This window comes from Carassius gibelio, chromosome B3 (assembly GCF_023724105.1).
Source record: "Carassius gibelio isolate Cgi1373 ecotype wild population from Czech Republic chromosome B3, carGib1.2-hapl.c, whole genome shotgun sequence".
Classification (NCBI taxonomy): Eukaryota; Metazoa; Chordata; class Actinopteri; order Cypriniformes; family Cyprinidae; genus Carassius; species Carassius gibelio.
The window spans coordinates 852,576-879,110 of NC_068398.1; the positions used below are offsets into that span (position 1 = coordinate 852,576).

A 26,535-nucleotide genomic window follows, 5' to 3' on the forward strand; every position below is an offset into this window, starting at 1 on the left:
TTAATGTTTGACTTCATCTCACATCTTTAATAACATCCTCACAGAAAACCAACACAGATAACATCAGGAGCAGAACTGAGGAGCTAAGGCAAAACACAGGACTTCAACACTAGAAAACTGAAACAATCCAAACCAGAGAAACTAATGAATAATTAAATCAGGAAACAGAAACACGGGGAAACTAAACCCAAACAGAACATAACCATCATCTGAATAATGACGCGATATACTCTCTTCTGAAGATCTGCTTCATATCTGACATTAGGAACAAATTAATTCAGTTTCCAACACTGATGCTGTTATTTTCCTGTTTATTAATATAAAGCTGCTTTGAATTAAACTGAATTATATAAAGTTCTTTAGAAATAAAAGTGACTTGAATATTTAGTTTGAGAAACAAAGAAAAAATCAGGGTTTCCAGACATTTGACCACAGTTTAAAACCTAACAATCATGACAAACTTTTAATGTTTCAATCTGAAAATGAGACTGAAATCATGAAATCACACATTGTTAGTTTATACAAGTGATTATTAATATTTGTTGTGTAACTGACTCTAATCCTTTATCATCAACTACTGATCGATAAGATCCTCAGAGAGGAAGAACACCAGAAGAAAGGGAAGAGTGTGTGAGTGAAGGAGGTTGTGAATGTGTGTAGATGTGTGTTAGTTACAGGATCAGAGAATGACACTGTTCCTCTGTCATAGTCCAGATTCACTCTCACACAATCAAGTTTACGTTTAACACAAACACCAGAACCTGGAGACCCTCCTAATGCACTATAGCATACACACCAGACATCAGTGTTACAGAAATCCCATCCCTTCCTCTGGTTTGATGCTGTAGTTACTCCAAGACTCCAGTATTGACTCTGTTTAACCTCCACATCCCAGCAGTGTGTTCCTGAGTTAAAACCCTCTGAACCCAGAACACAGGGATAAGAGTCAAATCTCTCTGGATTATCAGGAACAGATTGATAACCGCTGTATGTCACACTGGTCAGATCCTCAGACAGAACGAGACAAGGATGAGCCGTGTTTGGATCCAGAATCACAGGAGCTGATGACACACAATCAACAGATCATGATCAAGAGTGAACACAACACAGATGATTATGAATTATGAGACTCTCATCACTGTCAGTCATTCTCTGTCTGATTGATTCATCAAGACTGAACGTTCAGACAGAAACAGTGAGGGACACAAACTGAATTCAATTCAATTCAATTCAAGTTTATTTGTATAGCGCTTTTTACAAAATAAATCGTTACAAAGCAACTTTACAGAAAATTATGTTTCTACAATATTTAGTAGTAGCTAGTAGTTTGTGCACATTTGACAGGATTGTGCACATTTGACACAATAATCTTCCTGTTTTACCAAGGAACTGTGAGTAAAGACTATATCCTTTGGAAATATTTCACCCGAGCTCCAACAAGCGCGCCATCGTTGTGGTACCACAAAACTGAGCCTTATAAGTAGAAAAAAAAAACCCCGGGGTAATGTTCAGTTATTTTATTTGATAATAAGGACCTGTTGAAAGGGAAATTCACATGTTTCTGAAAATTTATATAAATACATTTTGAGTTGAACATTCAATCTTTGTGGTCTGATATTTAATTGTGTTCCATTGGTGTGATTCTTTTATTTTTATTTATTTATTTATTTGGCAAATAAGGGTTATAGTGTTTAAGTACATGTGCATGGGAGTTTTATGCTCACAAGGAAAAAAACAAAAGCAAATGCAGTATAGCTATATTTAAGCTAACCAGGCCTCTCTACACTCTAGCCAGAGTCAAATACCCAAAGGTTTTATTTTCTGTGTATACATTCTGATTTTATATTCTAGTAATCCCTCATCAATTCATTTCCCCATGCACATGATAAATCCCTAAAAAGTGAAATTGAGGAGGAGGGTTACATGTGGGGGCTCGTCCGGGATGTTGTTTACTGTTGTTTTATTTTTGTGAGCATGTTCTAAGAGAAATAGGAAAGTCTGTGTTAAATGAGGTAGCTTAAAAGCCCTATAGCCACTTGTGTTAAAGAGATTTTTTTAAGAGTTTTTTTATTATTATGTGTATGTAAAGCTAATATAACATGGAGTCAGAACAGATTATCAAATGCTGTGAAGACAAAGGTATTGATGCAAGGAAAGCATTTGTGCTTAGTAAGGTTTCTCTTGGTGTTACTGATGAGACTGTGTATAAGGTACTGGATGAGGCTAAAGTTTTCGGTCCCTGTAAAATAAGAGGACGGTGTATAGAACACGTCAGTAAAAGCCAGTTAGTTTTAGTCGAAACTATTAATGATATGAATAAGACTGACATACCTGAACAGTTACTAGCTGGAGATGAGTTTGGACCTTGGTTAGTGAATGTTACAGAGACCCAGAGTGTTCATGTAACTAGTGAAAGAGACTTCCAGTCCAAGTTGCTGTCATTCTTAGAAAATGAAGGGAAGACACTAGCTGATGTCTCATGCTTACTAACCTCTGCTTCTGCTCCACCCACCGCTCCAGACCTGAACACAAAGCTGGTGAATGCAATCTCCTCACTAGTTGAAAAATGTCAAGCCACTCCTGTGGATGGACCGGGCTATCGCAAGCTACGCATGTTCTCAGGTATGAAACCCACTCCACATGGAGAAGAGGAGTATGATGCTTGGGCGGAACAGACCACCCACATGTTAGATGAGTGGCAGTGTTCTGATGTTGTTAAGAGACAGAGAGTAGCTGAGAGTCTTAAAGGGCCAGCAGCCGATATTGTCAGAGGTTTGAGAGTCACTAATCCTCAGGCCACTGCCAATGACTACCCTAAAGCTCTTGAAACAGCTTTTGGAACCACAGACAGTGCAGCTGATCTCATGGTGAGGTTTCGTAATACATTCCAGCAAGACGGTGAGAAATTATCAGCCTACTTACTCAGATTAGACAAGCTATTGCATGAAGTCCATCGTAAAGGCGGAATTGAAGTGATTGACATGAACCGAGCACGCATTGATCAAGTTGCTAAAGGCTCTCTGCCTCATGACCTCGTAGCCCTTCGCATAAGACTGACTTACAAACTCAAGCCTCCTCCCAGCTTTACTGAATTGCTTTGGGAGGTAAGAGAAGAAGAGGAGATGATCCTTGAAAGACCGAATGTACAGAAAGTCACAGCTTTAGCTATTAGTAAGCGCGCAGAGTGTGCTTCAGCCTCAGTTGCACCTGTTTTGCCAGAGCCTGCGCCAGTCCTGCAAGATACTGCAATAGAGAGTCTAAGGAAAGAATTTCAAGGTCTCAAGACTGATGTTGCATGCCTCCTTTCTGCCTCTGTGACTGCATCGGCAAGTGTGGCACAGCAGGTAGACCAGAACCCTAGCCAAAAAGCTACTGGAAACTCATATGCACGAGTGAAGGAGAGAGCTCCCAAACCTCAGTATCGTGCTGATGTCTTCTGCTACAGATGTGGTGAAGATGGACATTTCCAGCGGGAGTGTCCAAACCCAGAAAATCTCAGAAAAGTTAACAAGCGTCTCTTGAAATTAAAACAGCCGATGGGAAACTTTCTAGGGGCTCAGTAGAGGAATGGCCTGACGCTCCGGAGAAGATACGTTCCACAAAGTGTCACACGCTACCAGAAAAGCAGGCTAACCTGCCAGAGGGTTTAGTTGGACCTAGCTCTATTGTCTCAGTACAAATTGAGGGCATTTACGCCAAAGCTTTACTTGATAGCGGGTCCCAAGTTACCTTACTGTATCGCTCCTTTTATGACAAGTATCTGAACCACATGCCTTTGATCCCTATTGAGTGCCTGGAGATTTGGGGCCTCAGTGCAAAGGAGTATCCATATAATGGTTACATGTGCTTGAAGCTTGAGTTTACTGGAGATGTAGTTGGAGTAGCTGAGACCATAGAAACACTTGTGCTTGTGTGTCCAGATCCGGTCATGACAGGGGATGTTTCCATTGTGGTTGGCACAAACACCTCTATAGTTTGAAAACTGTTCCATGCATGCAAAACACATGGAGGAGACAATTTTCTTAACACCCTGTCTGTTCATCCAGTAATAAAAGAAGCTTATGAGAAGTTTCGGGAAACTCCTGACGACACATCTGAGACAAAAAGAGGAACAATCTGGTTCACACGAGACAAGCCTTTCACTCTGCCACCTGGCTGTGTTGCCACAGTCGTTGGTATTCCAAAGTTTCCTGGAGGTCTCTCTAGCCAAGCTGTTCTTATAGACCATCCAGAGGAGGATTGTTTTCCTGAAGAGCTTCTAGTCATGCCTGTTGTTGAAAAGTCCACTGCTGTCCAATGTCGTCGCATCACAGTCACCATGAGAAATGTGTCCAGTCATACTGTGACATTAAAACGGGGAATTCCTATTGCTCATCTATTTCCTGTAGATGTAATAAATACAGTCCTTGAAAAGGAGGGCTCTAAGCTGCCAACACCTCAATTGTCCCCATCCTCTTTCAACTTTTGTGACTCCCTTGTGCCTCCTGAGTGGAAGGAGCGACTGTGTCAAAAGATGATGGAGAGAAAAGAGGTTTTCTCCTGCAGTGAGTTTGATGTGGGTTGTGCAAAGAGTACACAACACAGCATTCGTGTGACAGATGATAGACCTTTCAGAGAACGTTCTAGACGGTTACCACCAGGTGATTTGGAGGATGTGAGGAAGCATCTAAATGATCTCAAAGAGGCATGAATCATTTCAGACTCTAGAAGCCCCTATGCTTCTCCAATAGTTGTGGTCCGCAAGAAAAATGGCACCATTCGTATGTGTGTGGACTATAGGACGTTAAACAGGAGAACGATTACGGACCAGTATACAGTCCCTCGTGTGGAAGATGCTTTGTCCTGCCTAGGTGGTAGCCAGTGGTTTAGTGTGCTTGACCTCAGAAGTGGCTATTATCAGATCCCTTTAGCTGCTGCTGATAAAGAAAAGACAGCCTTCATTTGCCCAGCAGGGTTTTATCAGTTTGAGCGAATGCCACAGGGGATTTGTGGGGTCACGGCCACATTTCAACGAATTATGGAAAGGACTGTGGGTGATATGAACCTACTGGAAGTGCTGGTTTATCTGGATGACGTGATCGTTTTTGGGAGAACGTTAGAGGAACATGAGCAGCGCCTTCTTAAAGTCCTTGACAGATTGAAGGAAGAAGGATTAAAGATATCATTGGATAAATGTCAGTTCTGCTGCTCTTCTGTTACCTACCTTGGCCACATTGTGTCTAGAAATGGCATTGCTACAGACCCGGCAAAGATTGAGGCTGTGAAATCATGGCCTCGCCCAGAAAATATCACTGCTCTTCGTTCCTTCCTTGGTTTCTGTGGGTATTACAGACGTTTTGTAAAAGATTTCTCCCGAGTCTGTTATCCACTCAACCAGTTGCTTCAGGGTTGTATTGTGGCTGGAAAGAGAGGGAAAGGGGCAGATAAAAATAAAGACATCAAAGAGCAGAGGAAAGCACAAGTAGTCACAGCCACAAAAGATTGGTACCATCCTTCTGAGACTTTTGGGGCTAGGTGGGACAAGGACTGTGAGAAGGCTTTTGAGGCTTTGAAGAGAAGTCTTACAGAGGCACCTGTGCTGGCAATCGCCAACCCAAAACTGCCATATGTACTGCATGTTGATGCAAGCAGAGAAGGATTGGGAGGTGTCCTCTGGATCAGGATCAGGGAGAAGGTTTGCGCCCAGTTGCTTTTGTCAGCAGAAGCCTCTGTCCAGCAGAAAAGAACTATCCCACGCATAAGCTTGAGTTCCTGGCTTTGAAATGGGCTGTTGTCAACAAGTTGCATGATTATCTCTATAGAGTCAAATTTGAGGTTCATACTGATAACAATCCATTAACGTATGTCTTAACTACAGCTAAATTGGACGCTACAGGGCATCGATGGTTGGCAGAATTGTCAACATATGATTTTAGTCTGAAGTATCGGCCTGGAAAACATAACGTTGATGCGGATGCATTGTCACGCCGTCCTCATGCAATTCTCAATGCTTCTCATGAGGAGAAGGAGACACTGCTTGCCACCACAGTCAAAGCTGTCTGTCACATGTCCAAAGTCAGAGTACCTCACTGTCGCCAGTGCAGAGCTGTAGATCTCATTGGCTTATCAAAAGATGCAGTGCCCAGAGCTTATTGCAACTTGTCATTTCTGAATACTCAGCAGTTGCCCAAATTGAGCGCAGCAGAAATCTCAAATTCACAGCAGAAAGACCCGTGCATTGGAGAAGTGTGGCGTGCTATAATTCAGAGAAGTGCCAATCATGCCAACAAAGAGAAACATCCTGATGTGTCTCTGTTGTTAAAAGAGTGGGAGAAGCTAATTGTCAGAGACTCTGTGTTGTATAGAACGAGCCATCCACCAAACAAACCAGCTCGACAGCAGCTGTTGCTCCCACAAGAGTTCAGAACAACTGTGCTTCAGTCGTTGCATGACAAATCAGGCCATTTGGGGTTTGACAAGACATACGGCTTGATACGAGAGAGGTTTTACTGGGCACGCATGAAAGTTCAGATTGAAAGCTACTGTAAGAGCTGTCCAAGGTGTATTCAGAGAAAGACGCTGCCTAAGAGAGTTGCTGAGTTGTCACATCTTAACAGTGATGGACCGATGGATCTTGTCTGTATGGATTTTCTGACGATTGAGCCTGACTCCAGAAATATCTGTAATGTGCTCGTAGTTACAGATCATCACACGAGATATGCTCAAGCTTTTGCAACTAGGGATCAAAAGGCATCGACTGTCGCTAAGGTTCTATGGGAACAGTACTTTGTCCACTATGGTTTGCCAAGAAGGGTGCACTCAGATCAAGGCAGGGATTTCGAAAGTCGCCTTATCCATGAACTGTTGAGCATGCTTGGCATAAAAAAATCCAGAACCACTCCCTACCACCCTCAGGGTGATCCACAGCCTGAGCGTTTTAACAGAACTCTTCTTGACATGCTTGGAACTTTGGAAACACAAGACAAATGTAAATGGAGTAAACACCTCAGCCATCTTGTACATGCGTACAATTGTACAGTGAATGAGTCAACAGGCTATTCTCCATATTTTCTAATGTTTGGACGGGAAGCCAGGCTGCCAGTAGACGTGACATTCGGCGTCTCAATCCTACTTGAGGTATGTCAAAAACATGAAACGTGAGCTCCAGGCTGCCTATCAGTTGGCTGGGAGTATGGCAGAGAAGAAAAATGAAGGAAACAAGAAACGCTATGATCAGAGAGTTCGTTTCTGTACATTAGATTCCGGGGACAGGGTCTTGATCCGAAACCTAGGTTTACAAGGAAAGCACAAGCTTGCTGATCGGTGGAAAGATACTCCTTACGTTGTGGAGAGTCAACTGTCTGGCTTACCCGTGTTCAAACTGAAGCCAGAAAGTGGACATGGCACTGAAAAGATACTGCACCGCAATCACATTCTGCCGATAGGAAAGGAAGTGCAGCTGCAGCCTGAGATCAACAAGGAGCCCTCAAAACGAAGGAGAGCAAGCAGACGGCTCAAAGAAAAGAGAAAAGAGAACTACGATTCTCCTTGCTTACCAGCACCTGAACAGGATGATAAGATGGAGGGAACATCTGACTCTGAAGATGATGAGATGGGTGTATGGCATGATTATGTACCACGAGAGTTGCCAGGATCAGAATCTCAAAACATTGATCATGGTGAGCCTTTCGATCTGGATTTGGATCTGGCTGTTTTGACAAGTAACCCAGAAATAGATGAGACAGCTGAAGAACCTGCTGCAGTGGAGGAGGATGACCATTTGGTACAAAATGTGACTGAAGAAATTGTGAATCGAGAAAGAGACACTGAAATACAGACATCAGACGAAATAGCTGAGAGACTAGACAGTGTAACAGAAAGCTCTGACAAGACAACTCGACCTCAAAGACTAAAGAAAGCTCCAATCAGACTAACTTATGACTTGCTAGGGAACCCAACATCAGTGGCAGTTGGTACACATAGTGCTACCGTAGTTGAGATTAATGACAAGAAAGAGGTCTCATCTCCTATTAAGAGATACAAAAGTTTTCTTTACAAGTGGATATGTTAAAGAGACTGTTAATAATATGCCTGACACAATCTTTAGACAAAAAAAAAAAAGTTAATTTTTTTTTGTACCAGATATAGGGTGTTAGACATGTCATGAGGGCATGACCATTTTTTTTGTGGGGGGAGAATGTAGCACCCTGCAAAATTTTCATATTGTTTATTGTGTTCTGTTAACAGAACTGGGCCAGTTCAATTGTTCTTGGTGTGTAATATTTTTTTTTATTTGTTTGTTTGTTACAAGTATTTGATATTAATTCATATTTGTTATTGAGTTATACAATTGTAAGGGGTTGAAATATCCTCTTGTGACAGGATTAGCAAAGCCCGTCCTATTGGATTGGTTGCTATACACACTGATTATCCTATCACTGCGTAGTGATCACATATAAATATAGTGGTGAGGTGGTATGACATCATGAGACACGCCCCTTGTTGCTGCGTCATTTGTAGTTGGATCGTGTTGGATAAACCTTGCGGCTGGTGCTTGGTTGACGTGGTCTCTCTTAACGGGTAAGTGAATCTACCGAATGAATTTCATTAGTGCAAGCTTGAGGTTGTGACGATCCAATTTGTTTGTAGTCTAAAGCAAGCGGGAGGGAGCCTTTAATAGTCCAGATGTTCTGCCTGACGCTACATAGTTTGCCCCATTGTTTGCTGTTTTGCCGACCGAGTGAGCCCACGGGTGCGAGGAACATTTGCATGCCTAATCAGTTGGGCTTTGAGAGATCGCACGGATACAATTATCACGAATCGGAGTGCCTTGTCCCCCTTGTGCACTTATTTAAGTATTACGGTCTGGACATCTGACTCAGGTAGTATATTTTTAAAGCTAGAATACATTGATTTAGTTGTTGTTTTTGTTTATAATTAAATTTCATTTACAGGTAGACTTGTTGCGTCTGCAGGCAATTTTTAACTTCTTACTGTGGGGGGGCTTCGTGGGAAGTTTCGTCCAGAGGCGCTGTTGCTTTGCCGGTTCTTTAACATTGTTGTGTTTCCTTGTGTTCTGTTATTTGAGCAATGTTTGTAAAATGGTTGTTTTATTTTCTTTGTTTTGTTTAATGTTTTCTTTTGACTGATTTATTGTTTTGGTATTTTCTTTAACACTCTATTGTATTTTGGTTTATTTTGTGTATACAAGTGTTTTACTTTCCTCTTGTTTTTGCTTTGGTTGTATTATGTGATAGCTAAGGGTGTCCCAATATTTATTTGCTGTATGCCTCGGTTGAGAGTTATATCAGTGATTTGTCTACCCTCAAGTGTAACATCATCTTGTTGTTACAGGAGCTGAGTGCCGAAGGCGGGGTGGATTTTGGTGGTGGTGCTACTTCACGAGTGCTGTGTGTGTGTGTGTGTGTGTGTGTGTGTGCGCGTGTGTGTGTTTCCACACAGGTGTAACAAAAGTGTGCGGTGTTGTGGAAGCCTATTAGTGCCCTTATTCCCAGTTGTTACGCCTCGGCTCCTGCATCCTCTTCCTACAGTTTGAGGTTATTGGCCACCCATATCACATTCATTGAATTATTATTTTTTTTTCTTTTTGTTGCATAAAATTTTATTTTTAATAAAATTTCATAATTGTTTTACCCACGTCTTCTGCCAATTTATTGCACACGAACCTTTGTTGCCTACGGGCAAGGTATTATCTCTGGCACCGTGCCAGGGTGGCGTAGTCGCTCCATCTATTCTGACAACCCTCTGTGTCCTGCCACATTCTGGCGTAGTCGGCAGGGTTGTGCTCATTTGGGTGAAGACGTGGGTATTTAGTGGTGTTTGTGTTTTGTTTTTCTTAAAGTGATTGGAGTATTGTTTCTGTGTGTTCTATAGTTTTTTTTTTAGGCAAAGCGACAGCGTCTGCTGGATCGTGGTGAGCAGCATTCCCCTTTTTGGTAATATTATCCTTCCTGGTAAGTCGTGATTAGAAAAAATGGAGGAAGAACTTCGAGAACTTAGGGAATTAGTAGTCCAGTTGAAGGCAGACAATGAACGGTTGCGCCAGGAAAGCGCTATTGCATTGCCTGGCCCTAGTACCTCTCGTGTGCCCGATCTTGAGCCGGTTGTGCCTCCTCCAGTCGTTTCGGGTGCCAATCCATCCGAAAGATTTGTGTTTGTACCCCGTGACCGGAAGTGTCCCCGATTCAATGGTAGGTCTGGTATTGGCATCAATGAATGGATTGAGGAGGCACAGGCTTGTATTCGGGCTCGTCATTTGTCAATTGGGGAGCAGGCGTTTTTTTCTATTTGACCATTTAGAGGGGGAAGCTCGAGACGAGATCCGGTATCGTTCGGAGGTTGAACGAGGGGATCCCGAAAATATTTTTTCCGCTTTACGCGAAGTTTTTGGCTGCTCACAGTCCCACGTAGCACTGCAGGAGGCGTTCTTTTCCAGACGACAGTTAGAGGGGGAGAGTCTATTGGAGTTTTCGCTCGCTCTGATGGGTCTTATGGAAAAAGTAAAGCAGCGGTTTCCTGGGGCTGTTTTAAATGCTCCCATATTACTGCGTGACCAGTTTGTCGAGCATGTCGTCGATAATGCCCTCCGGCGCGAACTTAAGCAGTTAGTTCGCCGTCAACCAAATACCACGCTATTAGAAGTACGTAGTGAGGCGATCCGGTGGGAACAGGAGGGTTTGCCTGGGGCTGCGAGGGCTCGTAGCCAGTCTGTCCCATTTTCGTATGGGATTCAATATGGTGTCCAGGGGGGGCAACGTTCTGTTACAAATGAGTCTTCGTCGTCTGAATTGAGCGAATTACGAGACATGTTAAAAGCACAACAAAATCAGTTGAATCAGCTGACTCAAAGCTTTGCCCAATTACAAGGCGCGCGTTCACGTAGTCACTCTCCGCGCTACGGACCGGTGATTTGTAGGCGGTACCATCAACCTGGCCATTTTGCCAGGGAATGTAATTTATCACTGCCTGGCACTTTGACCTCTGGTTCTTTGTCTTCTGATCCCTCGCATTCTGATCCTACTGCGTCATCTGTAGCAAGAGGGCCACGTCATTCAAACCAGCCGTCGGGAAACTAGTGCCCGCCGGGCTGTTGAGCCACAGCTCGGCTGGGGTAATTAGGGGCTCGATGTCTCATTTAATGTCTGGTTGCCCACAATTAGTGGTTAAGATTGGGGGAGTAGGGGTGCCTTGTTTGATTGACACCGGCTCTATGGTGTCTACTATAACCGAGAGCTGTTTCTTAAGCCATTTTGAACCGTGGGGTCAAGAGCGTCTAAAACTTTGTCAATGGCTCCAACTACGGGCGGCTAATGGACTCGCCATTCCGTATCTTGGTTATATGGAATTGGATGTTGAATTGTGTGGTAAAATAGTGCCAGAGTGTGGGATATTGGTAGTAAAGGATCCACCTGGGGACGCGTGTGCTCAAGTCCCAGGAATACTGGGAATGAATGTGTTGAGCCGGTGTTACCGGGAACTGTTTGGTCAATATGGTCAAGCCTTGTTTGACTCTCCACCGGTAGTAGAGGTTCCTGATTTTGTGATGCAGGCTTTGCAACAGTGCCATAAAGGTACATGTCAGCCAGTACTTGGACAGGTAGGTAGAGTAAAGGTGCGAGGGCGTCATCAGTGTCGTATTCCAGGTGGCACCATGAAGATTGTGGCTGCCACCTGCTCTGAACAGTACTCTCAGGGTACAGTGCTATTTGAACCACTTGAGTCTGGACTCCCAGCCGGACTCTTAGCCTCGCCTGCACTGGTGCCATCAGTTCGAGGTACAGTCTACATTCCAGTTGTAAATGTAGGGTTGTTGGATGTGTTACTCTATCCAAATACAGTGCTGGGTTCCCTTCATGGTGTGTATGTTGTGAGTTTGCCTCCAGAGGTCACTGAAGTGAAGGAGACGGTTGCAATGGTAGGTGCCCAAGAGTGTGTGCTAGAACCTTCGCTACAGCAGCGGATTGATTCTGTTGATTTATCAGCCCTCGAGATTAAGGAGCAGGATGAGGTTAGGACCCTGTTGCAGAGGTATCAGTCTGTGTTTTCAGCCCATGACAGTGACTTGGGCTGTACTAACCTGATCTCTCATGATATTCCCCTTACAGATGACGTTCCGGTTCGGCAGCGGTACAGGCGCTTGCCACCCTCAGAATATGATGTGGTGAAAACGCACATTAACCAGCTGCTTGAAGCCCAGGTGATCAGAGAAAGCTGTAGCCCGTATGCCTCTCCTATCGTCCTTGTGAAAAAGAAAGATGGTAGTCTACGCATGTGCGTGGACTACCGTCAATTGAATTCAAAGACTAGGAAGGACGCATTCCCGCTGCCTCGCATTGAGGAAACTTTAGATGCATTGACCGGGGCCCGCTGGTTTTCCACTTTGGATTTGGCCAGCGGGTACAACCAAGTTCCAGTTACTGAGGGGGATAAGTCCAAAACTGCCTTCTGTACCCCATTTGGGTTATTTGAGTGGAACAGGATGCCGTTTGGGCTTTGTAATGCTCCCAGCACTTTCCAGCGGTTGATGGAGAGATTGTTTGGGGACCAGCAGCATCGGTCCTTGACGACATTGTGGTTTTTTCCTCCTCAATGACTCAACACCTGGAATGGCTGGAGGTGGTCTTGGGTCGATTGAAGTGGGAAGGTCTTAAAGCTAAGCTGGAGAAGTGTGTGTTTTTCCAAGAACAGGTGAAGTATTTGGGTCATGTGGTGTCCTCCCAGGGGGTAGCCACAGATCCAAGTAAAGTAGAGGTAGTGGCCAGTTGGGCCCGTCCGGCAAACGTTACAGAGCTCCGTTCTTTTCTAGGGTTTGCCAGCTATTACCGCCGCTTTGTGGAGGGGTTTGCCAAGTTGGCGGCCCCCTTGCATAAGCTGGTGGCAGAGTTTACTGGGGGCAAGCATAAAAAGGCAACGGGTCAAGGGTTTGCCAGTGCTTGGACCGAACAGTGTCAGGAGAGTTTTGACATTTTACGGGAGAAGCTTACCACTTCCCCTGTTCTGGCATTTGCTGACTTTTCCTTGCCCTTTATTCTTGAGATAGACGCAAGTTTTCGAGGGTTGGGTGCTGTTCTGTCTCAGGAACAAGGGGGAAAAGTTCGACCCATTTCTTTCGCAAGTCGTGGCCTGCGACCGACTGAGCGCAACTCTGCAAACTATAGCTCTATGAAATTAGAGTTTTTAGCACTCAAGTGGGCGATGACTGACAAATTCAGAGAGTATTTATTGGGACAGAAATGCATTGTTTTCACGGATAACAATCCTTTGAGCCATTTAGCATCAGCAAAGCTGGGGGCCACAGAACAGCGTTGGGCTGCCCAGCTTGCTGTTTTTGACTTTGAAATTCGGTACAGGCCCGGTAAGAGTAATAATAATGCCGATGCCCTTTCAAGGCAAGCTCCAACTGATAGTGGGGGAGTGGGGCAGTTGGTACCAGTCACCATGATTCCTGCATCAATCCAACAAGCTGCAGGAATAGAGCCTATGTATCAGGCAACACAAGCTGCCCTTAAAGTTTTCCCAGGCCATTCTATTGCTGATCTCAGGGCACTGCAGGAGGCTGATGCAGACATTGGGGGGATAGGTTGTTTTTGGCGCCGCAAAAACTTTCCAGGTCCAGATGAACGGAAGTTATGCTCTAAGAGTAGTTTGACATTACTCCGCCAGTGGGACCGACTGGTGGAACGAGAAGGAGTTCTGTATCGTCGGATCCTTCGCCCTGATGGAAGAGAGGAAGTCCTTCAAGTTCTTTTGCCAGCTGCGCTGAGACCTGATGTCTTGAGGTGGTTGCATCAGGAGCATGGACACCAGGGCATTGAACGCACGACCGAGTTGGTCCGGCAGCGGTGCTACTGGCCAGGTATGTCCAGTGAGGTAGCTAGATGGTGTAAGGAATGTGAACGTTGCCATTCCGCTAAAAATGTGCAGCCAGTGGCCTCTAGTTTTATGGGACACTTGTTGGCCTCTAGGCCAAACGAGATCTTGGCTGTTGATTTTACCGTGTTGGAGCCGACCAGTTTAGGGTTGGAGAATGTGTTGGTGCTCACAGATGTGTTTACCAAAAATACTCTGGCGGTTCCTACACGGGATCAGCGGGCGGAAACAGTAGCCCAAGTGTTAGTGGTGGAGTGGTTTTGTAAGTTTGGTGTCCCTGGTCGTATACATTCTGACCAGGGGCGCAACTTTGAATCTTCACTAATACAGCAGCTTTGTCATCTGTATGGGGTGGAGAAGTTGAGAACGACTCCCTACCACCCAGCAGGAAATGGCCAGTGTGAAAGGTTTAATAGGACTTTGCACAACCTTTTGCGCACTTTGCCTCCAAGTAAGCGGGATTGGGCTGCATGTCTTCCGCAAGTCCTGTTTAGTTATAATACAACCCCTTATCAATCAACCGGTGAGTCACCATACTATCTGATGTTCGGTCAAGAGCCTCGGTTACCCGTTGACTTCCTGTTAGGGAGGGTCGAGGGGATGGCGGCGGGAAAGGTGCATGAGTGGGTTGTAGAGCATCAAACTCGGTTGCAGGTGGCTTTTGAAGGAGCACGCAAACATTTGAGAGTCGCTGCGGAACGCCGTAAAGCAAGGCATGACTCATAAGTGCGAGATACACCACTGGAGGAGGGTCAACTGGTTTATCTCCGCGATTTTGGCGTGAGAGGTCGGTCAAAAATCCGGGACTTGTGGAGCCCAGTGGTGTATCAAGTGGTGAAAGCCCCAAAGAAGGGGGGTTCTGTTTACTCCATTGCCCCTGTGGACGATTTGGATAAGGTAAGGCAGGTACATCGTTCCTTGTTGAAAATCAGGATTCCTCAGGACATTGGCGATCAGGGCCCGGTTGTTGAGTCTGCACCGCCTCCGGAAGAGCAGGTACTCGAGGAGTCGGAGGGGGGAGATCTGTGGGTTTTAGTGTCAGAGACCCCATCGATAGGTGAGGTTAGTGTTCCAGTAGTCTTGGACCAGTTACCACCTCCCAGTGGTGAGATGGCTGTGGCAGCCCCTCTTAGTTTGGGTCAGTCGCTTGCGGGTGAGTCAATTCAAAGGCCACAGGGTTTACCTAATGATGAGGCAGTGCGGCGCAGTAGTCGAACTACAGCAGGTCAACATTCCAACATCCACCGCCTTCCACGGTCGGCGGGGGTGGTGGATAATGAAGATGGGGCATCTAGAGGCATTTCAGTAATATTTAGACCCTGGAGATAGGTTTTGTCCATCGTCGGGGCGACGATGCAGAAGCGGGGGGGAGATTGTGACAGGATTAGCAAAGCCCGTCCTATTGGATTGGTTGCTATACACACTGATTATCCTATCACTGCGTAGTGATCACATATAAATATAGTGGTGAGGTGGTATGACATCATGAGACACGCCCCTTGTTGCTGCGTCATTTGTAGTTGGATCGTGTTGGATAAACCTTGTGGCTGGTGCTTGGTTGACGTGGTCTCTCTTAACGGGTAAGTGAATCTACTGAATGAATTTCATTAGTGCAAGTTTGAGGTTGTGACGATCCAATTTGTTTGTAGTCTAAAGCAAGCGGGAGGGAGCCTTTAATAGTCCAGATGTTCTGCCTGACGCTACATAGTTTGCCCCATTGTTTGCTGTTTTGCCGACCGAGTGAGCCCACGGGTGCGAGGAACATTTGCATACCTAATCAGTTGGGCTTTGAGAGATCGCACGGATACAATTATCACGAATCGGAGTGCCTTGTCCCCCTTGTGCACTTATTTAAGTATTACGGTCTGGACATCTGACTCAGGTAGTATATTTTTAAAGCTAGAATACATTGATTTAGTTGTTGTTTTTGTTTATAATTAAATTTCATTTACAGGTAGACTTGTTGCGTCTGCAGGCAATTTTTAACTTCTTACTGTGGGGGGGCTTCGTGGGAAGTTTCGTCCAGAGGCGCTGTTGCTTTGCCGGTTCTTTAATATTGTTGTGTTTCCTTGTGTTCTGTTATTTGAGCAATGTTTGTAAAATGGTTGTTTTATTTTCTTTGTTTTGTTTAATGTTTTCTTTTGACTGATTTATTGTTTTGGTATTTTCTTTAACACTCTATTGTATTTTGGTTTATTTTGTGTATACAAGTGTTTTACTTTCCTCTTGTTTTTGCTTTGGTTGTATTATGTGATAGCTAAGGGTGTCCCAATATTTATTTGCTGTATGCCTCGGTTGCGAGTTATATCAGTGATTTGTCTACCCTCAAGTGTAACATCATCTTGTTGTTACAGGAGCTGAGTGCCGAAGGCGGGGTGGATTTTGGTGGTGGTGCTACTTCACGAGTGCTGTGTGTGTGTGTGTGTGTGCGCGTGTGTGTGTTTCCACACAGGTGTAACAAAAGTGTGCGGTGTTGTGGAAGCCTATTAGTGCCCTTATTCCCAGTTGTTACGCCTCGGCTCCTGCATCCTCTTCCTACAGTTTGAGGTTATTGGCCACCCATATCACATTCATTGAATTATTATTATTTTTTTCTTTTTGTTGCATAAAATTTTATTTTTAATAAAATTTCATAATTGTTTTACCCACGTCTTCTGCCAATTTATTGCACACGAACCTGTGTTGCCTACGGGCAAGGTATTATCTCTGGCACCGTGCCAGGGTGGCGTAGTCGCTCCATCTATTCTGACAACCCTCTGTGTCCTGCCACACTCTGTTGTGATTAACCGTTGAACCCTCTGTCATTTTATTTTGCATTGGGTGGCTAGGTGTCAGTTTTGTTTATTATCCAATCAGTGCCATCCGGAGAGCAGTTTGGCAACCTACCGGATTTTTGAGGGGGCGGGACAAAAAAAAAAACCGGGGAGAGACGGAAAGAGGGGATGAAAAAAAAAAATTAGGAGAGCTATGAGCTAATTGCAAGTTCTGCACGATTGATTACTGTTAATCAAAGTTAAGAGCCAGGGGATTTATTTATTTATTTATTGTCATTGTGTTACCCTGTTAAAACGGGAGAGTGAGCTTTGTTTTGGAGCTGGTAAAATCGGCCACAGAGACTCTACTGAAGAGGTAACGCCATAGCCATGTGTGAACTGTTACTGCATAGCCATGTGCGTCGGATGCGGCCATACATGTGGCTGTAAGAGATGTGCTCATGATTCGCGCTGATTCCGGAGGTGTCTTGTGTTTGCACACGGACGGGACGGAGGTTCAGGACAGCTTCATTGCGTATCTTACCACGGGACAGAACGGTTTGGTAATCTTGCTGTTTTACCAAGGAACTGTGAGTAAAGACTATATCCTTTGGAAATATTTCACCCGCGCTCCAACAACTGCGCCATCATTGTGGTACCACAAAACTGAGCCTTATAAGTAGAAAAAAAAAACCCCGGGGTAATGTTCAGTTATTTTATTTGATAATAAGGACCTGTTGAAAGGGAAATTCACATGTTTCTGAAAATTTGTATAAATACATTTTGAGTTGAACATTCAATCTTTGTGGTCTGATATTTAATTGTGTTCCATTGGTGTGATTCTTTTATTTTTATTTATTTATTTATTTGGCAAATAAGGGTTATAGTGTTTAAGTACATGTGCATAGGAGTTTTATGCTCACAAGGAAAAAAACAAAAGCAAATGCAGTATAGCTATATTTAAGCTAACCAGGCCTCTCTACATTCTAGCCAGAGTCAAATACCCAAAGGTTTTATTTTCTGTGTATACATTCTGATTTTATATTATAGTAATCCCTCATCAATTCATTTCCCCATGCACATGATAAATCCCTAAAAAGTGAAATTGAGGAGGAGGGTTACAATAATAATACAGAAATAATGATTATATCTTTATGCTTATCCTCACTGTTTCTCTTGTTTGAATCATAGAGCTTTTACTAAATACTATCTATTATGATGATGATGATGATGATGATGATTGTTATTATTATAATTATTATTATTATTAATTAATTAATTAACACTAGATAGTATTCCTCCATAATGTAGTGAAATAATAATAATAATAATAAATGTAATTAAAATTCACAACAACACTCTCTCTCACACACACACACACACACACACACACACACACACACACACTTTCATTTGTTCATTTAGCAGACACTTTAAAAAAAGTGACTCACAAATGATGAGAATAGAATCAATCAAAAACAACAAAAAGAGCAATGATATATAAGAGCTATAACAAGTCTCAGTTAGATTAACACAGTACACGTAGCATGGGCTTTTAAATATTATAATAAATAGAAAACTGATAGAATAGAAAAAGAATAGAGCAAGCTAGTGTTAGAGGTCTTTTTTTGCTTTTGTTAATTTTATAATAAATGAAAAGAAAACAGTTAGAATAGAAAAGGAATAAAATGAACAGAGAAGCTTTAAAAAAAAAACTAAAAAAACAAGTAGTTAGTGAATGAATGGAGTGCCAGTCTAAAAGGGACACGTTTTTATAAAGAATAGAATTAGAATAGAGTGTGCTAGAGTTGGAGGGAAGCGGGGCGTCATGACCTCATAAAGAAGCCATTTAGGGGAAGTCGTGGCCTAATGGTTAGAGGGTTGGACTCCCAATCGAAGGGTTGTGGGTTCTAGTCTCGGGCCGGCAGGAATTGTGGGTGGGGGGAGTGCATGAACAGCTCTCTCTCCACCTTCAATACCACGACTGAGGTGCCCTTGAGCAAGGCATCGAACCCCCAACTGCTCCCCGGGCGCCGCAGCATAAATGATGAACAATGCTCCGGGTGTGTGTGTGTGTGTGTGTGTGTGTGTGTGTACTCTGTGTGTGTTCACTGCTCTGTGTGTGTGCACTTCGGATGGGTTAAATGCAGAGCACAAATTCTGAGTATGGGTCACCATACTTGGCTGAATGTCACGTCACTTTTTTTTTTTTTTTTTAGTTTTTAACTGTGTGTGCACTTGGATGGGTTTAATGCAGAACACAAATTACAAGTGTGGGTTACATTATAATACTCCATTATTCTCCAGATTTTGTAATTGTAGTTTTAATGTTCAATTCAACTTAATTTACTAATTATACATCAGATGTTTATTTATTTATTTATTTTTTGACCCGCGAATTGCGATGCAAGGATGGATAAAATGATTAAGTGATTTATGTTACACAGTAATAATTTTATAACATCACATCTGACGAGGAGGTTGCATTTTAACAGAGTAAGGGTTTTATCTCATTTGCAATATATATTTTATAACAAATTTAATTTATAGTGATGTATACCGGTTACTTACATGCCGTGCGAGTTTAAACGGGCTGAAACTTTTCTCTCAGAAAACATTTCTTTGACTCGCAGTGAAGGTACGGAGGTTTTAAAAGAGAGAAACAAGGTTGTTTAATCAATTATAAATGTGCTCAAGGACTGTCGATCAGACCCTTGAGAGGTTTTATGATTCAGCTTATTATAATAATTTGTTAAGACTGTCTAATAATATAGTTTCTGTTCATAACCATGTCCTGCGTAATGAGTTTGAATTATTATCATCAAACCGGACGTACAGAGTCCCAAGATTGAAGAAAGTTAGGCTGAAACATTCTTGTGTGCATCAGGCAATCCTAGAAGAAACTTCATAAAAATCTAGAGTATTGTGAACAGATGTATAAGTGTAGCAGGAGCGTGAGGTATAATGTGACCGAGTTTATATTTAATGTGAATTTAACATTGAAAGTTAATGTGAATAAAAACATTAGTGAGGCTACTAATCATAACACTTTTTATTGTGGAGAAAGAGAGTAAAGAATATTTTCACTGACTGTCTGGAGTTCAAGAACTCTCAAAAACTCCCATTAAAATCAGTATAAAATTAATATCTTACAGATTCATACAAACATCTGCACTTTGTTATTTCTGAAGAGATAATTCACCAGAAAGAGTTATTCAGTCTGCGAGCGAGTGAAGAAAACACTGTTTCAGCGATGACTTTCAGCCTCTGATTGGTCGATGCTTTCATAATCTCAACAATCTTGGTTATAATGTGTAGTACTGTAAAAACATGTCTGTCTCTGGCTCAATCCCTTTCAGCGAACGAACACAGATTTTAATTGATGCAGCTAATGATATGACACACTGAACATTATAATCACGCCGGTGTGATTGTATTAAATGTAGAAAATATGTATTGGTTATTTTTTTTCTTTTGGAAGAGATGCGTTTTCAGCTGATTCTTGGAGAATATTGTTATTCTCGCTCTCTTATTCTCTGTATATATAAATCTAATTCAAAATATTAATAAATAATTAAATAAATAATTATTAATAAAATATAAACAGCAGTAATCATATGGGAAAAGTGAGCTGCTGATTTTGGTGCAGTAGATGATCTGAGCTGCTGAAATCTGTCAATATTGCATCATTTCCAGTGTGTGTGTATGAAGCTCAGATCTTCTGCAGTCAGACTCACTGTTCTGGACGATGTCCTGCATCTTCTTCCAGACTCTGAAGGACAGGTTCCCCAAGTAACGTGGCACATGAATCAAAGCTCCAGAAGGAGTCTGTGGATCCGGCTGTGATGAGATCTGGACTCTGGAAGAACATTCAGGATCAGAACTGAAGTGACTCTGGATCAGAAGCAGAGAGAGAGAAGATCACTCACCTTTCCATCGAGACCGGAAACTCCTGCAGAACAAACACAGCGAACATTGATCAATCTATCAATCAATCAACCATACATCAATCAATCAATGGATGATCTGAAATCAGACCTTCAGAAAGCAGACGTCACTGTCTTTCATCTTCTCCTCCGTGTCTTTGATTGTGTGTGAAAGAGCTGAGATGTGTCTGTTCATCTCCTCCAGCTTCTCCTTCATCATCTGCTTCTTCTGCTCCTCTTCCTCTCTCAGTGCAGTGATTGTAGCTTCTTCTTCATCTCTGAGAAACTGATGAAGCTTCTCAAACTGCTGTTTAATCTGACGCTCTGTGTGCTCAGCTTGAGACTGAAATCAAACCACATTCACTTCAATCGTCTCCATCAACACACATCAACACAATCACATCATTCAGATCTGAGAGAAACTCAGAGACAGACATATAACAGATCCAGAAGAAGATTGATGATCCTCATTTACACAAATAACCAACTGGAGTCCATTATATTAAATATATCAGATCATAACTGTATATAGTGATCTACAGCTGTAATGAAAATTACTCTGGATTCTGTTTCCTCACCTTGATGTGTTCAGCTGTTTTCTCTAACTCTTCTTTTGTTTTTTCATTGTGTTGAAGTTTCTCCTGTAAGGACTTCAGTGCTGTATTGAGCTCCTCCTAGAATTAAATAAAAATGCATAAAACACAAGATTACAGTGACAATAAAAGAGTAGAGCGTGTGGTTAGACTGAGGATGGACAGCAAAAGCCTAATTTTGAGTGTATTTCCCACATTATAGGAGTTGAAAAATAGATAAAATTATAAGTGAATTACTCCCTAATTATAAGTTCAGAAATATAATTATTTAAGATAACTCTGAGATAATTTAAGGCAACTGGAACTAAATTTTTTAAGTTTATGTAAACTTAAAACATTTAAAAACATCACTTAAATGTTTTTGTGTAATCTGTTACAAAATATTTTTTGAGTTCTGTGAACTTATCAGGGTTTACAGTGCACTGTAGGCTTTTGCTGTCCATCCTCAGTCTAACCACAGGCTCTACTCTTCACCACAACGGTAACACTACAAATCCAACATAACATAAACCTTTGTAAAATCTAATATAACACAACATTTATGTATTAACTTATGTCCCTCTATGTTAATCTTGTGTAAAAACACACAAAATAACACTTAATTTCTAAATTTATTTTCTTTGTTTTCTGATGCAAAGCATGCTGGGAACTAGAAAACACAATCATTTTAGGTTTACCTCACTACAACAAATTTTTGAGTTAACAGAACTTATTTAAATTAAGTCCAATGAACTTTCGTTATTATTTGAGTGCAATTAACTAATTTCATTTGATTAATTTCACTGTTCGGTTTTACAGTGTGTACAAAGAAAGAACAGTGTATCTGTTTGTAAACAAAAACATTTCATTCTAGCTTCATGCATTCTTTTTTAAACACTTTAATGTGGGTAACTTACAAGAAAAAAAGTTGATAGATGCAGGCTATGCACACTTTAACTACACAGAAATCCTTACAAAATTCCAATGAGACAACAGATGAGGAAATTCTGCTAAAGAGCAATTGATGAAATGGCTGAGAAGAACATATTTAAGTGTAGGTATTATTATGGTTTTTATGACCTAGATGTACATTTTACCAGTTGTTACCTACAGTTTATACAAACATTATGGTCATCGACCAGTGATTGATATCTCAAACATAATAATAGCGGTTAGACGTTGCATTTCGGTTGAAAATGTAAATCGGGTTGACGTCTAAATCCAATGACTGTTTGACGTCAAGCTCCAATGTTGGGCAGAAGCTGAATTTTGACTGGAATTACCCCCCCCCCCCCCCCCAAAATAAAAATTAAATAAATACGGTGAAATGCATGGCAGTACACGTATTACCAGCTTCACTTATTACTAACCAGTTTGACTTTATTTCTGTCAGACATCTACAGAAGTTATTTTTGAGAATTAACAGAGGTTTAGATGTTGATGTTTTATTTGAAAATGTTTGGTCACCATTATTGTGATCAGTGTTTGCTTTAGTTGGGTAGTTTGACTCTTGGCTTAGTAAGTTTGTGGTTCCTGTAATAGTGTTTACCAAAACACATAATTTGTTATAAAAGGAGCCAAACAAAGATAAGGTGATAGTTTTCATCATCATGAAGAAAAATGCTTGAGGAAAGTTATTTTTATAGTCATTGACCCAAAGTGGTTATTTACAATATTGAAGAGACAATACTTTCTTCCCTCAGATCAGACATTCTGATTTTTTATTTTTAAATACATTTTGGGAGAAAAAGCTTTCGAGACACATAGACATCAACAATCAGCGTATGAATCTCAACAATGGTGACATGCTTAATGCAGCAATGCATCCTGGGAGCCACCATAGTATAAAACACGGCTCCGAGCATGCATTGCTGCATGAAGCATGTCACCATTGTTGAGATTCATACGCTGATTGTTGATGTCTGTGTGTGTCAGCATAGGTTAAGTTTTTTGAGCTCATGTTTGTTAAAAGATTTTAACTGATTGTTATAATACTGCTGGATCTCATGTGGTAGAAACACAGGGTTTGTAATACGAATGTACTAATTAAAAAACATTAGTGAATCAGGTTTTTTCATGATGATTATAAAACCATTAACAGGTAACAGCCAAGGTAGCTTTCTTTGATGCTGCAAATGTGCTTGACAAACAAACTGTCACAATAGCCAAAACATATAATAAGTGTTAAGAGCTCAACTAATGGAAACACTAATCACTGTTATGGTGTTTAACTGTTACGCTGTTATGGAAATTAAACACATTAGAGTTAAACCCCTGTTAATTTTCAATAAGAGCTTTTGTAGATGTCTGACAGAAATAAAGTTAGTCTGCTTAGTAATACATGAAGCTGGTAATGCTGTTTGTGGAGTTGTTTAATCCTCCTCTGATGAGATCTTGAGATATTTAATGTGCTGCCATGCATTTCATCCTTTGTTGCAGTGTGGTGCTTATTCCAAACAAAACTCAACGTCTGTCTGATGTCGGAGTTTGACGTCAAACAAAGTTGGGTTTAGATGTCAACCCGACTTTAATTTTCAACCAAAATATGAAGTCTGCATGACGTTGGATTAGTTGGAGTCCAACGTCTTCCTGACGTCACATTGATGTACTGTGCCTGCTGGGTGGTGTTTCTTTTTCTTCTTCACTTGTGTATTTTTAACATTTTGTACAGAAGATGCATACTAGCACCCTCTACCATAAAACAAAGAAAACACAGATTCTAGGAGTATAGCTCAAATATATTTAGACTTTTTGTAAGTATAAGTCAAGTATACTTAAACGTAATTTTAAGTATATTTCTGAGAAGTACATAAAGAGCATTTCTGAGAAGTACATAAAAAGTAAACTAAAAGTATACTTTCCTATTTTTAGTTTAATAGAAGTAGAAGCACACTTGAATAAACTTATTTTTGTAAGGGAAAAGCCACTTTTCTCACCTTATATGATGAAACCACTTCATCGATGGGTCTGAATTTATGATTGTCATGTTGTTTTGAATCTCTGCAAACTACACATGCAGGCTGTTTGTCCTCCAGACAGAAGAGTTTGAGTTTCTCACGGTGTAAACTACAGATCTCCTCAGATCCTGATGAACAAACCTCATTTCTCTCCTTCAGGAACGACTCACACAAGTTTTTTAACACAAGATTAACTGGAGGCTGTTCTTTTGAGGATCTTCTTCTGCAGACGGGACACTCCTGAGTTTTCTTGGTTCTCCAGAACTGTTGAAGACACTCTTTACAGACACTGTGACTACATGATAAAACAACAGGATTCTTGAAGATATCCTGACATACAGGACACGAAAAATCCTCTTCAGATAGAGAAGCCATTTTCACTCTTTGATCTAATCTTTACTTTCACTTTCTGAACGACAGTTTGAAAAACAAATCCCCTTGAGAATCACAAATATCTAATATCTATTCAGAACCAAACTTCACAAACATCCTTCTGTAAAGTGTTTCTCTTGGTTCTTCACTGATGGCTGGTTCTTTATTGTTTTTGTCAGTAGAGAAGAGAGTCAGTGTGAGAGAAGCAGAAATAACACGTCAGTCTCTTCCTGGTAAGAGCTGTGAGAGGGAGGAGCTTATGATCACATGACTGTGTTTAAACAAGTCTGACAGGAACATCAGGATTTCAAAATGAACTTCCATTGAAATGTTAAAACAAACTGCTTTAAATTGTTGGATAAAATACAAAAGAACACTGAAAATACACAAATATTAACAATAACCCCCCTAAACCCTTACATTCAGGCCTGGATGAAGAATAAAGCGGCCCCTAGGAACTCTGTCTTGTAAGGATGCAATCACTCCTCCATGGACAGTTGACATGCTAGTAGAAGGCCAACATTTTTTATTTTATAATCGACTCTGGCGCAGATGGCACTATAATATCCAAGAAAGAGTGAGTGAAGTGACATTCAGCCAAGTATGGTGACCCATACTCAGAATTCGTGCTCTGCATTTAACCCATCCAAAGTGCCCACACACTGTGAACACACTCCCGGAGCAGTGAGCATCATTTATGCTGTGGCACCCGGGGAGCAGTTGGGGGTTCGGTGCTTTGCTCAAGGACACCTCAGTCGTGGTGTTGCCAGCCCGAGGCTTGAAACCACAACCCTAGGGTTAGGAGTCCAACTTTCTAACAACTAGGCCACAAAGAGAAAAGCTATTAAAGCCTGAGAAATAAGATACCACCGAGCCAAACAAATGTCATACTGAACAATCCTGTTGGCAAACTGGGTCGAATGGGCCAGACGAGATCAAACATAAGCATTATATATTTTTATACATACAGTCATGGCCAAAAATATTGGCACCCTTGGTAAATGTTATCAAAAAAAGGCTGTGAAAATGAATCTGCATTGTTAATCCTTTTGATTTTGTATTTTTAAAAAATTCAAAAAAATCTAACCTTTCATTGAATAATAAGAATTTAAAATGGAGGGAAATATCATTATGAAATTAATGTTTTTCTCTAATTCACACTGGACACAATTAAAGACACCCTTTTATTTAATGCTCTTTAAAAAATTCCTTTTGGAGTAATAACAGCTCTGTGTTTTCTCCTATAATGCCTGATGACGTTAGAGAACACCTGACAAGATATCAGAGACCATTCCTTCATCCAGAAGGTTCAGGTCAGAGGACTGGAATGGTCGCAGAAGATTGGTTTTGAGTACATTTCTGTGTTGTTTTTGAGGTTTGTGTTTGAGTTATTGTACGGTTGGAAGATCCAAACATGGCCCATAATAAAATGTCTAACAGAGTCAGTCACTTACTGATTTTTTATCTGTTGGTATTTGATAGAATCAAAGATGCCATGTGTCTAAACAAGATGTCCAGGAACTCCAGCAGAAATATAGGCCCATTTTTCTAATGTTTCATCTCACCACAGAAGCCAGTCTCATTTAAAGTTCCAGTCGTGTCTGATAACTGAATATGCTTTAGTTAGGGTTTAGTTAGGGTTTAGTATGCTTTAGTTAGGGTTTTGGATGAGCTAGGAGAGTTTTTCTTGAAACCCTACCAAACAACATGTGGTGATGTAGGTGCTGTTTGACATTTTTTTTAAAAAAGGTCTTCTGAGCCCGAGACTCAACTGTTTTCTGCAATTCTCCAGCTGTGATCCTTGAAGAGTCTTTAGCTACTCAAACTCTCCTTCTCAAAAGTTTCAGTGCATTAGGACGATATAGAGACACATATCCTCTTCCAGGCAGAATTATAACATTTTCTGTCGATTGGAAACTCTTCATTATTGCCCTGATGATGGAAATGGGAATTTTCATTGCTCTAGCTCTTTTTTTTTTAAAAGCCACTTCACTAATTTGTTTAAGCTCAATTATCTTTTGCTGCACATAAGAAATACAATCTTTTTTTTTTTTTTTTTTTATTGTGATGGATGATTAAGGCCATT

General features: G+C 41.5%; 1 protein-coding gene across 1 annotated transcript; it reads right to left on the reverse strand.

The window, feature by feature from the left end:
- LOC127952182 (E3 ubiquitin-protein ligase TRIM35-like) lies at positions 1-24,685 on the reverse strand. Its single transcript, XM_052550575.1, has 6 exons — positions 24,057-24,685; positions 21,127-21,222; positions 20,661-20,891; positions 20,552-20,574; positions 20,360-20,481; positions 1-1,061 (listed from the first exon to the last, which is right to left on the reverse strand). Exons 1-6 carry the CDS (start codon positions 24,450-24,452, stop codon positions 571-573), a joined length of 1,359 nt encoding a protein of 452 aa, XP_052406535.1. The 5' UTR covers positions 24,453-24,685; the 3' UTR covers positions 1-570.
- Between the last annotated feature and the right edge of the window lie 1,850 nt (positions 24,686-26,535).

Bases quoted from the DNA above. Each gene is read 5' to 3' on its own strand.
- LOC127952182 (XM_052550575.1), bottom strand. From the start codon at position 24,452: ATGGCTTCTCTATCTGAAGAGGATTTTTCGTGTCCTGTATGTCAGGAT. The intron at 20,575-20,660 runs GTCTGATTTCAG...TTTGTTCTGCAG, and splicing joins GTGACGTCTGCTTTCTGAAG to GAGTTTCCGGTCTCGATGGA. The intron at 20,482-20,551 runs GTGAGTGATCTT...ATGTTCTTCCAG, and splicing joins TTTCCGGTCTCGATGGAAAG to AGTCCAGATCTCATCACAGC.